The sequence below is a fragment of the Caloenas nicobarica genome, chromosome 11 (assembly GCF_036013445.1).
Source record: "Caloenas nicobarica isolate bCalNic1 chromosome 11, bCalNic1.hap1, whole genome shotgun sequence".
Classification (NCBI taxonomy): domain Eukaryota; kingdom Metazoa; phylum Chordata; class Aves; order Columbiformes; family Columbidae; genus Caloenas; species Caloenas nicobarica.
The window spans coordinates 10,417,973-10,433,706 of NC_088255.1; the positions used below are offsets into that span (position 1 = coordinate 10,417,973).

At 40.6% G+C, this 15,734-nt stretch overlaps 1 protein-coding gene across 1 annotated transcript in view; it reads right to left on the reverse strand.

Moving 5' to 3' along the window:
- The window catches only part of LOC135992861 (contactin-4), a 161,764-nt gene that overhangs the window by 56,803 nt on the left and 89,227 nt on the right, over positions 1 to 15,734 (reverse strand). The window contains exons 7-10 of the mRNA XM_065642267.1: positions 15,278 to 15,462; positions 5,502 to 5,638; positions 4,193 to 4,322; positions 179 to 329 (exon numbers count right to left, since the gene is read on the reverse strand). Coding sequence (XP_065498339.1) covers positions 179 to 329; positions 4,193 to 4,322; positions 5,502 to 5,638; positions 15,278 to 15,462 — 603 coding nt within the window. The remainder of the gene's footprint in view (positions 1 to 178; positions 330 to 4,192; positions 4,323 to 5,501; positions 5,639 to 15,277; positions 15,463 to 15,734) is intronic.

Genomic DNA, 15,734 nt, shown 5'->3' on the forward strand with positions numbered 1-15,734 from the left:
ATGAACACAAAAGGAATAGAAACCTCACCCCCAGCTCCTTGAGACTGAACACTAGCTGTTTTCACATCTACTTGCAAGTCAATTCTGGGAAGCTATTAATGACAAATTTAGCTTTCATTGCTGAAAGCCCCTGGGTTGGAGCAAGCTAATGAAAGAAATGGTTACTTTAAGAGATTACCTCTCATTTTCTCTTAGGATGTCTTTTCCTTTCTTCCAAGAATAAGTAGGTCTGGGGGAAGCTTTCGGCTTACACTCAATGATTACTTCACCACCCACTTTAACAAGAGTTAACTTTTTCAAGAGTGTTTTGGAAAAGTCTGGACCGATAGCTGAAAGAAAAACAAAACACAAAACAAATCAGAATTCCCTCTGGAAAAAACAAAGTCAGGGTCTTTGGAACATTATGATATTCCAGGCCTGCTTCTCACCTGCAATTCCTAAATGATCTGGCTTTATGAACTATATGCACATACAGAAGGGGTGAACAGACACCTGAATGCTTCAGTTCTTTACTTGTTTAGAAATGCCTGTTCAGCTAGAAACCTCAGAAACCAGTAACTTTGGCAGGCCATAGAAACCCAGTGTCACACACATCTTATTCAGGGTAGCACCCATAAGAACTACACATGCATGAACTGCATAATGTATTTCCTTTTTGGTGTCATAATAGTGTGTTCACCATTTTGTCAAACATTACTACGTGCAGAGCAACAGCATACAGAAAAATTGACATCTTTATGCTTTATATTCACAACTGTTGCATAAACAGGGTGTTTTATTTTCATGCTGTAAAGGTAGGAGACCTTGACATGGCCAGGTCTTGAACCAAGCAAAACAAAGCAAGACTTAAGAAGGCACCAGGGAACAAAGTACTCTCGAATAATCTTTTTTAGTTCCCCCAGGGCACACTCCTCTGTTTTGTGACAAACAGTAAGATATTCATTGAAGCAAACACCAAAGCCCTGCAGACAGTCTACAGCCTGGCTGTAAGGCAGGCCTGGGAGGGAGGAGATGGTTTGGCTTCTGATTCCTGCCTCAAAGGATTTTTAATGATTTATTTGATGGGACCTGATGACAGGCAGAGCTTTGAGGCGACTGCCTCTAAACTGACTCTAGGAGTGAATTCCCCAAAGACAACAAGAAGGTTTTATTTATATCAAGTGCAACAACTAATTTTTTTCAACACATAAAGCTCAAAGCAGATAGGTGAGGCAGCACAAGGGTTTTATGAACAACTCTTGCCCTGTTGCTATGTCTTTGCTGACAAGAGTTTACCTTCTGACAGATCAGTGGTGGCAAAATCTGCCCAGCCCCCTCTAATTCTCCCCATTCTCTTTGCCAGCTGTGCGCCTGCATTCGGTGCCTCCTGCCTCATCCCTGTATCCCCCAAAATTTCGGCATTTTCCTTAACATACTTTCTTGCTGCACTCTGGGAGGTGACAGTTTAGACCACCATGTGTTGCATCTGCTTGATGCTCCATAAAATGATCTAAAGCTCACCTGAAGCAGCTGGGAGAGAAAAACCCGCCACGTGATACAGAAAGCAAATTCATTCTTCTCAGGGCACCCCATCTTCCCTAATTCTTTTAGATATCATTCCTGCTGCAAAAAGAGTTGAATAAAATATAATTCTACACTGCTAATGGGATGGGCTTTATGATCGAATAGATCTCGGCTTCTACTTTCGGGAATCAGAGTTCACTAATTGCTGAGCTGTCTTGTCTTCTATGTCTAATCTTTGATGGCTGACTTCGTTTTAACACAAAGGAAAACATGTATGTTATCAAAGATCATAAAAGAGCCATCTGAAAACTAGCATTGGCTATAGAAAATGTTTCAAAATTAAAGGAAGCATCCTGAGGATGACTTCACACCAATGCAGTCAGAACCGGGTGGATTATTATTATTTATATTGTATTATCATAATAAATACATTATCACTTCTGGAAAGAATTTCTCAGATGATTGTCCAAAATTTATGGGCAAAATAGATTTTTGAATAATCTTGTTATTTCCATCCCTGTAATGAACAGTTTAGACTGGTCTTTTTGCAAGTAATTTGCTATTTCCTCCTTGGTCCTGCATGAGGTACAGGAGTTGCACGACATGGGTTTTATTCTGTGACATTCAAAATGTTGCCATCTGACATTTAGAAACTCTGGGCTCAGGTCTCAGCACTACTACAGCTTCGCTGTGCCACTTTATGGGTAATGCATTTAATTTCTTCACATCTTGTTTGCAAAATGAGGATTTTAATTTCTCTCTCTCGCTTTTTTTTTTTTTTTAATTCTAAGCCCACCCTTCCTTTTTAAATTTAAAAAAAAGCTTGAAAACTCTTTAATGCAATGACTGCATCTTAGTATGCATCCTTACAATGCCCAGCACAACAAGATCCTGGTTTCAACTGAAGACTCATGGGCAAAAAAATTGGCAACAATAATAAAGAATCACTCTGAGAAAAGCTCTGCCTGTAATCTTCCATTTCTCTTTCTCACTTAATTTTGCTGTAAGTCTCACTTGCTATTAGTGGTGTTTAATCATTTCAAGTGCTTAACTTCAGGACTTTTTGAAATAACCATTTTTATACCCAGAAAGATCTGTTTAAAAGCTAACATTACTCAGTGAGAGCTCAGAATATTGACCTCCTTTGAAAATTCTAGTGAAAAGGAAAACATACTGTTTTTCTTTCAAAATATGCCAAATTAAACCACAGATCCATTTATATTAATCTGCAGCACACCATCCTGGCACTTTTCACCTGACAAACAAAAGGAAGATTGCATAATTCAAATGAGGAGTCAGCCAAATACAAGTTCTCCAGCAGGTTTTCAGGCGCAGGTTCTCCAAGGTCTTTGCTTCTTGTGCAGGCAGGAGGCTGGCCCGTGGGTGCTGCCGGGCATGGGGAGGCACTAGAGGTGCCCCCCAACAAGGGCTAAGCCCCTGTCTTCTGAGAAGATCTGCCTTCCTCCCAATGGCTCATTTTTACCAGGGTTTTGAAGAGACAGGAAAAGCATCAGTGGGTTTATTTCGATTTCCTTCATGCAGTAACACATCCAATAAATCTTAGCACTGTGAAGTCTAATTTATTGAGCATTATTGTACTTTTCTTGAACAGCAACAATGACAATCTTTCAAATGAATTTTTTTTTCTATGCAGGCATTTATCGCTGCTGATAAAAAATGACCGATATTGAAAATGCCATAATCAGAAAAGACCTCATGCTTTGTTCATCAAGATAAAGTGGGGAATGATGCTATTGAACACTTCCTTTGAAAACAACTAAATCACTAGTTTGTAATCATGAATTCTATTTAACCCTTTGAAACTACAGATCTATGCTGACATATCGGTTCCCAGGCCTGCCATTCATACAAGAGCAATGTTTGTGAGCAAGGTACAGACTCCAGGACAGGTGAGGCTGGCAGGGACCTCTGGAGATGGTCCTGTCACACTCCTGCTAAGCAGGGGCAGCTACAGCAGGTTGCCTGCGGCCATGTGCAGTTGGGTGTTGAGTATCTCCAAGGATGGAGGTGACAATTTCTCTGGGCAACCTCTTCTAGTGTTCAACCACCCTCATGGTGGCCCATGGCCTCTTGTCCTGGCACCGGGCATCACCGAGAACAGTCTAGCTCTGTAATCTTTCCTCCTTCCTGTCAGTTATTTAACCACCTGGATTCACAGGAGCTTTCCTGATGTTGACTGGGACGAGTAGGTCTACACAAAACAGGTGGGGCAGAAGTTGGTGAGGGTTTGGACAGGAGCATTATGATTGCCATTTGAATGGTGAAAGGTTTACTCAGATGGGTGGTTTCTCAACATTTCCTCATGAGAGTCAGTCTCTGCAGCTTCTGAGCAGGCAGTTACTGTCCAGCGTGCTCTGAACTGAGGCAATGCTCAAGTTTCCCCATAACACGCTTCTAAGCAGCAAGAGGCTGAGTGAGCTAGCCAGCTCTCTGTGCCCAGTCACCTGGATGAATATGGGAAGATAGGATGACGTAAAAAAAAAAAAAAAATCTGTCCTCTGTCTATCCACTTGCTCAAGTTTTCATTTCACGCCTTACTTAAAAACAACAACTTGTCCAAGATCCTCAGCAGCTCTTCTGCTTCAGATGCTGAAACTCGGCAAAACCAGCTTGAGTTGAGGCTTTGCTGGTTTTGGAAGGTTAGCAGCATTCAGGAAAGTAAACTTACCTACGACACTCAGTTCTGCACTGGAAAAAATGATGCCGTGTCTGTTTTCCGCTACACACTGATACATGCCCGCGTCTGACAGGCTGACATTCGTTATCGTGAGCGAGCCCTGCTCCAGCTGAACTCTGCCCTGCAGGAAAGAGGGAAACAAATATAAAAGTAAATAAGGAGGACCCTGTTTGGAACATAAACCCAGTGGTTGTTGTGCCACATTTTATACTAAGGTGGATTAAAAAAAGTAGCAGTACTGGGAAGAATTTGCATGCTTCAATCTATTTGTTTGCCAGACAAATTTATGTCAGGTTAGATACTAAATGGCAAAACCAATACATTAGTTGGTAAACACAATTTAAATTGGAGGACCTTCCCTTGACTTCTTATTGATTTAATACCCAAACCATTTAGATTAATATCCCTTTCAAGTAGACAAGCTTGAATCAAAAAAATGCACTTCTGTTCCATGGTGGCATATCACAGCTAACTGTATTCTTTAAAATATTTAAAACAATGGTATTAGGAGTTTATATGGCAATGAAGGTTAGTAAGACTGGTTGTCAGCTATCACAGAAATACTTAAAATCCTCTGCAGTTTACTGAAAACAATAGAGATGTTAATAATTTAATGATCCTTTACTTCCTATCAGCCACTAACGCGATTTAAGTACAAGACCATCTGCTAGTGACCAGCGTGAGGCAAGTAAAATTAGCATGTGGAACAAAAGACCAGGGTGTCATTAGTCAGCCTAAGGATATGGAGCTCTGTTATCAATTTTAATAAGTACAGCAAAGTGTTCCCTCCCTCCCCAAGAGTTTCACCATTTGAAAAAATAGTAACAGAAAGAGCTATTGGCTTTCTACTTGGCTGTAGGGTGGAAATTTAATACTTGTGCAGTCTTTGTCAGGGTTTGATAAAATCTGAGATGCCATATTCTTTCACAATAAGTGAAGGGAGAAACATGCCAGCTGCCATGAAACCAATGCTTTGGTGGCTTGTTTTGGTTTGTGGTTTTAACAGGGGGATTCTGGGACTGAGCGATGCTCCTCCAGCAAGAGGCTGGGCAGACAGGGCAGTGGGAGGGAGTGCATGTCCCCACCTCCTGCACATCACCAGTCCTTGGGCAGCTCTTTGTGTCCCCAGCAACGGCACGTCATGCTCTTGGTCATCTGCACAGGGACACAGCTTGGCAGGAGGAGCAAGAACGCCATAAGAGATCAGCAGAAACTCTAAGGTTTCATTAGCAGCTGAAGTTCACCTGAACATCATAAACTGCAACCATCATCCCCACTGAAGGGCTCCAGCGGTACTTACCTGGGGCACAAGCGGCTCCCCATCCTTCAGCCAGCGGTACGAGGGCTTTGGTCTCCCGCTCGCTCGGCATTCCCAGGCCACGCTCTCCTCGATGGCCACGTGTGCATCACTGATTTTCTGAATCCAGTTGGGCTGAGCTGCAATGCAGAAGTAATGAGTAAAGTCTCATGTCTGTAAGCAACAGCACACTCTCTCGGTGCAAGGAAATGGACATTTCTTTCTTTATAGCAGATTTAAGAGTTGGATTAAATAAAATGCTTAATAATGCTAAAGATTTTTTGCCCTGGGTCCAGTTCTGCTTTCTGAAGGTGGCAGGTGCAAGATAATAACCTGTTTTCATTTTATTTTTAATAAGAACACTTACTGCAAAAGACCAGCTGCAGAAACCCTGATCATTGCAGACAAACAAAGTGACAGTTCACATGCTGCCCCAGTGGAATAAATGGCACTGTTAGACCCCTGGTCCTTCAAACAGGGACATTTTCTTCTTAAGGATCTATATGACTTCAGCTTCAAAGCTCTAAAATTTAGCATCCAGCTTCAAAATTTGTAACTTAGAGCTACCTCTGCACTGAAATTAAGCTTATTCCTGTAATTTAGGCCTGCATGGTTCTAGGCACTACTTCAGGTCCAAATTCTCAGTCTTTTCTTACATTAGGGCCATAGCTGCAAGTACTGACACAGGAACATCTTCCATACGTATGAGAAATCTTTGGTCTCAGTAATTCTTTTAATGACATTGAACAAACCTAGAAAGTCTAGAAGCAGATACCGGAGATATATTTTGGCAGAATCTGGTGAAAACTGGCACTGGCAGTTTTCAGGCACGTAGTAAGATTATATTTTTAGTTGTGTTTCACGTACGTTTACCAGAGGTTTTTTGTTTGTTTGTTTTTTCCAATACAGTTTAAGTTTAGCCAGATGCCACATGCAAATCATATTTTGCCTAAATTGCCACATGTTTTTGGAGACCATAGAAAACCTCTGACTTTCATATGTTACCTTCACAAACCCCATCAGTCTAGATATATCTACAATACTTTTCAGAAAGTCCCACTAAAAAAAGAGAGTGAGTTCAGATTTTCTTAATGGTCATTTGCCCTATTTTGACATAAGAAAATCCGAGAGACTATGTAGGAATAGATTACCAGCAGAGGTCTCCAAGAACCTGGTTAATACTTTTTCCCATGTAAGCAGATTAAAAAAAAAAAAATAGGGTTACTCAAAGGCAGGTAACAATTTATATACAAGGACAGGGGCCAGAGAAAGTTCTGAAAGGGTAAGTTAAAAAAATATAATATCAAAATGATAAGTTCAAGACTTTTAAAACCATGTTCAGGCCGTGACAGATGCGTCCATAATCCCACACCTACCACGCCACACATTTCCCTTCTCAGGTGCCTACAAAGCACAGAAGAAAGACGAAGAATTTTGCACAGCATCTTAACTGCAAGGGACTTGCAAAGAAAGCAGAAAGGAGAACTGAATGTAATGACAATGCAGAATCAAAAGAAGTAGCTGGCAAGGAGAAGCAAGCAGTGTTTACTTCTCTGACTGCCCCTCCTGCTCCTGTAATAGTTTAAGCTTGTTTATTATCTATATCTAAAGAGATATGAAAGTGAAAGCTTTTAAATGTAGGAAGATGAAAGTCAATTCTGTCATCTGGATAAGAACTTGAACAATTCCATCAAACAGAGACAGCCTGCACAACTGCAATGGGTTCAGTGGCTCAAGGACATCTGCAAATTACTCATGAATTTACATATCTACTATTCTAACAGCATCCAACTTGTAATTTTGAAGAGTCTTATGATACTGTAAAAGGACCTGTATACAACCACACAGATCCACTTGCCTTTTTTGCAGTACTGAGTGGTTTACCAATTTCCCACGTGACAACAAAGAAATTCAGACAAAACAACTGAAAATAACCTGTAAAGCAAGAAAACCCATGAAAGGTAAGGTGGGCTCTAGAGCATGTAAATGTATGCCATGTAAAAAGATAACTCTCATGTGAGGAAGACAGAAAATCCAGTATTTATCATTACTTCAGGCAGACTCCCCAAATAAGGAAAATTCTCACTCGACACAGTAAAAAGACTTGACCTGCCCAGTCTTCCTGCGGTACCGGGCAGGCCGCACATCTGAACTCCTGCCCCAAAGTGGCAGTGCTGAGATTTAACGGTGCGGTGCTGGGAGCTGCCACTCCACTAGTCACGGCACTCTTCTGTGTACAACAGCCTTGCACCACACACCACTCTTCACCCCCTCTGGTTATTGTAACCAGTTAAACTTTCTATCCTAAAGCCATTTATAATGCAGACAACTACAGAACAAGCATAATAGGTCAAAAAATAGACCTCAGTGAAAACCAGGGGAGACTTTTGTTTCACAGGAGCTTTGTTCTCTGCTGCTCTTTGGGAGACTTTTCTAATTAGGTCAACCTCTTCTTTCAACAGTTCATTTCAGAGAATAGCAGGCACACTCTTGACTTAATCTTGAGTAATACACAAGGGTTGGTTCATGCAGCAAATATGTTTGAGCCACCGAATGAGAACTACCATAAAATAATGAAATTTGACAGTCTTCCATTGGGGATCATATCAAGACATGGTAATGTAACACAAGATTTCAAGCATGATAATTAAAACAATTCAAATAAGGATATGAAACCAGCTTCATGGTACAACATTACATAGTGATATTATTCAAGATAATGACAAGGTTTAATTTGCGACTGGTAGTGGTGTCCTAGAAAAAGCCCTTTAGATAATTTCATTGGTGCTAGGCAAAGAGGAATTATTTAATAAGATGGGTTTGGAAATATTTTGGCCCTATTAGGAGTATTTAGGTGTTACTGTCCTTGGTTGGAATCATGCTGGATGAAAAGTCTGGTACTGAAGAAAGAATATTACATGGAAGCTGATTAAGAATTCATTTCAGTTGCAAGAAAAATCCATATGCTAAATCTACAAAGTGGAAGAAAAAGCTTAAAAATATAAGCATTACACTTAGAATTCATACTCAGGTGGGTGACAGAAAAATGATTGTACCAGTTAGAAAAAAAACCTGTTTACCTTTCATCATCTTCACAATACAAAGGTGCAGCATCTTAAACCAGGTGATTAGCACAGTATGCCCAAATTTACTCTTACTTCTCTATGACCAAAGAATTCAGAATAAGTCTGTCCTTCTTTGTAATAAATTGAAAGGCAAAAGTAGGCACTGGAATCTGGACCAGAAATCATGTCCTAAAAGGCATTTCAAAATGAAATGACACAGCTGGTCACAATGCGTCACATCAGAAATGAGCTACAAAACCAAATAATTACGGGAGCAAAGCAAGAAATAAACCAGAAATAAATCTAGGACTTTGCAATTGTCTGTGAGTTCAAAACAACCAAAAAGACTAAAGCAAATGAGGTACTAATACATATACAGAATCCAATTCTTGGTCGGTATATATTGATTTCAGTGTTCCTAAGCCAATTTATAGCAGCTGATGACCTAGTGCAGGCTGTGTAATTCGTCATTAATGGCAGATGAAAGGCTGAATGACTTGTCCATTACTATATCTATTCTAAGGAGATTGAGACTGAACCCAGGATCAGAAAAATCTAAAGACCATGAAGTCAAGCATAAGCAGTAAGAAAAACAGATGGCAAAAATACATGAGTAATTAAAACCAAAGAATGCCAGTGTATAAGGTTTGCGCGGAAAAGTGCACACATCATCCTGGTGCAAATAGGGATGCAGCTTCTGTAAACAAAACCCGTATGTCCCCAGTTTGTTATCCTTCCCAATGATCACAGGAATGTGAAACCAGACTTTTACGTTATCACTTTTCCTCTTCCTTTCCTCCTATTAATCCCTCCTGACCTCTACTGCCAATTAAGGAAGATTTGAAATCTATACAACTTTGAAGACGTGCAAATCCTCCACCAAAGTAATTTGCTTGACTGTTGCACCGAAATGATCTCCATTTGTCTGCATCTTTGGAAAGTTCACCAGATACTACCACTCCATGTCTCCGTTCTGCCTTTCTAGAAGACTGACCAAGATGACCCAGCCTGGGAGTTCTGCTTGGGACTAAAGTATTAAATATCAGATGAAAAGAAACAGAGGAAAATTTGAAGAAGCTAACCTAGTTGATAAAAACTACTTAAATTGTCCCTACCTTTTATTTATGTCCTGTTCCATATGGTATTTTGCACCATTACATGACTTTCTCCCCAGTTATGCCGGACACCAAAGGACTGCAGGTATTACAGGTACATTCATAAAGACCAGTCCTCAGGGACTTAGTTATTTTTTATCCCTGACGCTCTAGATTGCAGCTACCCAGGGGAGTAAGGAAGATGTGTAGTAGCCTCCACACTTCATTTCTCGTACCTCTTTCTATTTCTGCTTCTCCTGCTGGAGAGCTATTCTTCCAAGATGAAATTATAATAATTTGAGCACTTTTTCTGAATCTCCTAAAAATTGATTTCTCTATAAGCAGGTTTCCAGCAGTCTCTTGGAAAAGGAAAAGTGGAGGAGAAACATGTCCATTCTCTGTGCAGAAACTTGTTCTGGATGCAAGACTTCCCTCAGGCAGCAAATTATTCAAAACTCAGAGTTACTCCCTCTTGCACTAAAGTCTGAGAAAAAAAATATATTCCACAGGCAGGAGTCGAGACATCCTCCCTCTGAGCAGTTGATTTTCCCCTGGGTGAGTGTAACCAACCAAGACTGGGCACTGCAAACAATTGCTCCCAAGGCCAATGGCCCCTTTCTGGAAGGATCAATTTGGCTGCTGCCAAGTGGTGGTTAACCAAGAGTTAAATTGCACAATATTCTGAAACAGAGGGTTTGAGAACTTGAAATAAAATGAACACGGAGATGCTAGAAGGTGATACTTGGCCGTGTATCTGTCTAACAGGTAGCAAACTGGGTTTTCTGGTGAGGCATGCAAATTATGATTAATAATAATATATACTTGTGCTATTTATGTGAATTTTCATGTATTTTTATCAGTCCAGAAAATCATTTTATTTCAATTGGCTGTGAATTTTCAGCAAATTATTCATGATCTGGGTCCTAAATGGAGTAGAAATACAACTCTCTGATTTTCACTTATGCAAATTTCCTTTTTAGACTTCTAACCATAATAAGAGCATAATATGATTTATATTATTTACATTTGAGTGGTGTTTTTGGGGTTTTTTTTGTTTTTTTTTTTACAGAGTGGCGTAAAGTAGCTTTTGCACAAATAAAACATAGGTCCACTGATTAAACGGGGACTCTTTTCACTGCAAAATTAAGGAGCTGCATAAATTCCTGGTGGGACTTTGATTTGAGAAGTATTTAATCTGAAAAGCAGTCTAATGAATTAAAAGGCTTCTGCTGAATATCTTATAAAATGCTGCAAAGAACTGTAATTAGTTACAAATAAGCCTGTCTCTCTGCTAATGTGGATGCTGCTTCGCTGATACTTTTAGAAGCCATTTTAACTGCATTTTTTTTCCTCCTTGTCTTGACTTGCCAGCAAAGTGCTGGGCAGGGGGCGGATGAGCTCAGACAAGAGAGATGCTGGAGGACCCTGGAGTGACGCTGAGTCGGCACTTGCATCCATGCTGGCCAAAACCGACCCATTCCAGTACTTGGATATTTTCCCCCTCTTCCAGGCTGTGTAAGACAGTGTTGATCTGACTGGAAAGCCCAATGCCAAATTGCATGTTTTTGGTCATAATTCTGGCAGCCACACATTCCCAGGGGTAGTGCAGCTCCCCAGCCCCAAGCACTTGTGCCAGTCCTGGGGTGCCCTTTGCCTGACCAGCTAAGCATCCTCCCCAGTGCTGCTTTCTCAGTGCTGTCGCTACCAGACTCATTAAATGCGCTTATTCACCTAGACTGGCCGCTGTTTTTCCTGGCTTCTGTTATTCAGACTACACATGTTGTTGGGGTGGGGGAACATCAAGATGTTGCACTGTCTCATCAGACAGAGTCAGTATAGGAAAGTCTGAACACACACTGAAGTAGAGCTCAAGGAGTAAGCACTGGCACAACCACCTCATTTCACACCTTGCATAAAAAAAAAAACCAAAACAACATTTGAATTTGTAAAAAGTCCAGGAGAACAATATGATGGTGTGGTGGTATGGAGAACTTCAGAGAGAACTTGGGCAAGGGATGTCGGCAGAGCTGCAGAGGGGTGGTGAGACTCTTGTCCATCATGGGAAAGGAATAAGCAGCCAAAGCTTATGTGCCTTATGTGTCCGTTGTGCTTGTGCATCTGCCTGTTGTCTCTTGCCCTATGCTCAGGACAACCTTTGGGTTGTGACTGTCTGTCTGACAAAGAAAGATCTGCCTGAAATGGCATCTAAACTTAACATGAATGCAACAACACCCATGATGATAATAGATAAGCATCACCTTGATACTGGTTTTATGAATGAAAAGGCAATTTCTTTTTAAATTAGCGAGTTAAGGTAATCTGTTTACTCTGCTTCTGCCAAAAAATTTAAAAAAAAAATGTTGGTGTTGCCTTTTGCTCAGGATATAAATCTTAGCCTTGCAGAGTGTTATCAAATTTAAAATTTATAAGCAGCCAGATTAAAAATAGAATCAGGTCAATGGGAGTGCTGCGCATCAAAACACACAGCTGACGGCGAGGCAGATCCTCACTGCCAAGTTCAAGGGAAAAGCAGGCGCTGGAAGCAGCAGGGTCAGTGCAGCCAGCGCCGGGGCCGAGCTGACGCCAGCGATATCCCCTGTCTCAGCCACAGGGATTCAGCTGGCGTGGGGCATGGGGGGAACAAGTTGCAAAGTCAGGAACGCCGCACAATGCATATTTACGGCTGCTGAATGAGGGTGGGAAAGAAAAGGTTTTGCAGTTTAATTTGCTAGTTCTTAGGAGATAATTTGAGGTACATGGTATCTGGCTAGGAATGGCAGACAGAACAGGTATGGCGACAGAACAAGAGACTTCTAGAGAAAAAACAAGTGATATGTCATTCAGAGTTCTAATAGTCAAGGAAACAGGTATAAGTCACTGTAATTGCATTAACATTAACATGTTTTCTATCGTGTAGGTCTATCCATCAAGTAGGACATATAGCACTCAGAACAAATGCTTTTGGAGAGCAATAAAACGCAGCCTGTTGCAGAGGCTCAAAGCATAGAAAATGGAGGAAGAACAGATCTTGCATGTTTAATTAACCTTTCCTGCTACAACAAGAATGTCAAACAACTCCAGTGTCACTGATATGCTAACAGAGGAAAAAATAAACATTGATACAAGAATGAAATACAGCAAAAGTCAACCTTCCCTGACAACTTTCAGGAGCAATGAAAAAAGTTGACAACGGAGGCAACGCTGGATTATCTACAGCAAGCAGACAAATTTGATTTTAATTTTTTTTCTTTTTTCTTTTTTAAAAAATTATTTTATTCTATTCTATGCAGAGAGACAGATAACTGGGTTTAATGGAGTCATGCCGTTAGAGTCAGATTGCGATCTCCAGGGCACATGTCGTGACACAGCACATCGCTGCACACAGGCGGCATGTCCGACCGCCCCTATCGCATTCCTCCAGATCGCTCCCTTCTCTGGGAACCGGCCCTGAACCACCACAAGACGCCTGAAAAGCTCTGCCAACATTACAGTCCTATTTCAATAATGACATAACACTTCTCAGCTTTATATAGAAAAATGATTAAGGAAAATGACTTTCTTTCTGTTTCAGCTATTCGTATAAAGTATTTACAGTAAGTCACCTTCTCTGAAAAAAATTTGCTGCCATGTGAAACTCCAGAACCTAGCTCACAGAAAGCAATTTTTTTTTCAGAGACACCTGTTTTCAGTACTAAATGGCTGCCAAGCACAAGCTATCCTTGAAAACTGAATACTTATAAACTAGTAACTCATCATCCTCAGGACAAGGACAATATTTTAGTCAATTATCTTTAAAACCAGTAACTAGGAGAGGTGGCAGGCCAATGGTTCTCCATAAGGAACTCCTCTGCTCACGTGAAGAAAAGCAGATGTAAAGATAGTTCCCAGCATCACAAACAGAGAGAGGAGGACATTCCTCTTCCCAAAAAATCTTGAGCTTCTTTGCTGAAATGCCATCCTGAGTGTGAAAAGCAGCAGTAGCCAAGGTGGCAGCTTTTGTGTAGGATCTGCAGTCTTCCAGCAATGGGATCCAGACTGGTAAATTCATTACCGTAATTAGATTATCGTTTAATATATGCTATGGTGGGAGTACACCAAAGGCTCGATTTACTGCTTTGCAAGGAAGGCAGGTTTGGCCGTGGGTTGAGTAAAACTGTAAAACTGATGAGTCTTTTCATTTACTGTCCACATGGGAAAAATCAGGAGAAACATGCGTTGTCTGATGAACAGAAAAAGAAATCTTCAGCTCTTTTAATTAAAAAAAGAAAAAATACTTTAAATGAACCCTGGATTCTTTCCTTAACATGAAAGATTTTACTATCTTCTTGCTATTTCTCTCCTCCTTAATGTCTTCTCATTTTACATTTTACTTAATTTTAAAAGGAGAAAAAACGGAAGCCCCAAAAGTTCTGATTTCCAAATTAAATGCCTTTTAGAAATATTTCCAATTTTTAAACATCCTTATATGTGCCTTTAAGAAAAAAAAATTACATTACTCACCAAATTCAATCCGGTTTTGACAGGATGGTTAACTCCCAAACTCTTTTTCTGTGGCAAATTTACTATAAATCAAAAACATTCTTTTCATCTCTGGAGTTCAACCCAATCTTCCCTGCTGACAGAAGCTGGGCTCTCGGGAGCATTTGGGGGAGCAAACACTGAGTTTCTCTCCATGAGTTCCATAAAGAACGACACTCTATTATGCTCCTGAAGACGACAACAGGGCAGCAACCAAACAAAGATTTCTATGACAGTGGGGAAGTCTCTGCACATCTGCATGTGGGGTATGTAACCTGCAGCCTTCTGCCCTCCAAAAAATATCAAACAGAAGCTAAGAACGAAACCAACAGCCCATTTGTATCTCTAAAACCCTCCAGGTAACTCTTGCTCACCTCTACGCAGGTAAATCCACAGTAACTCAGAACATGTAAAACTCCCCCCCTGCAAACTTCGTTCAGCTCCTAGAAACAGTTAATTTGCTTCGCAAGATGGAGCAGTGTACAGCAGAAATTTGGGGATGGGCAGACACCTATATCAGGATGAAAGGCACTAATGCATTTTCTACTTAAGATAGAAGGCCTATGAAGCTGAAGTTTTACGTTTTTACAGTGCTCAGATCACTGGCTCTGATTTCAGTATAAGAAGAACAGGCGTATAAAGCCTTTGGGTGAAGAGGATTCTGCCAGCTCCCAGGCTGGGCAACCACTGACCCCTCTTGAAAGCAGTCCTTGCTTGCTTATAAGCAATTAACATTTATTAACACAAGCTGAGGCAACAGATCCATAATAAATCCTGAGTTGTAGCCACAAAAAGGCTCCACCAGAATACCTGCTCTACCCTCATAGCTACAAGAAGGCAAATGAGCCATTTGCAAGTGTTTTCTGCACATTACAACGCCAATATCCTTCCAGCAATGCATTTTCATTCCAACTGCTCTGATTCTCAAGTTAATATGCACCATTCAGATAGGTTTTATTTCAAATTACACCCTTTTTGAGATGTGTTGCTTGTAGAAGAAAGTAATTTTAAAAATACTCCCCAAAATTACCTTCTCACAAAATATTTACTGCATATTGCACCCGATAAAATAAAATCCTCTGAAAGCAAGAAGACTGCTTACCATAAAATACCAGTTGTCCTCGTGCCACATTTTTCCCTCTCACATTTTCAGCTACACACTCATAGAGTCCAGCATCTTCTTGCTGAAAATTTGGGATTTCAAGAAGTCCACTTGATCTGTGTCTTCTGGCTTTTCTGGGTATCTGTTTCCCATCTGCTCTCCTCCAGCTAATTGTAGGAACTGGGCTAAATAAGAAAAAAGAAAGCAAAATAAGACTCACAGAAAAAACTACGCATCATGTCCCGATAAGCACTTGTCTGATCAACTTAACACTGTTTCAGCTTTGAGGATGATGAAGACATGGTCAGTCTGAAGACTCTGGCACAAGATCTGGATACTTTTATTACGGGTGACTTGTATGTAATAAAAATAAACATATATATACACCAATGGTGTACTGCTCATACATCCTTGAAAGCAGAGACTGTGTATTATAAAAATGTTGTTTTGACGAAGT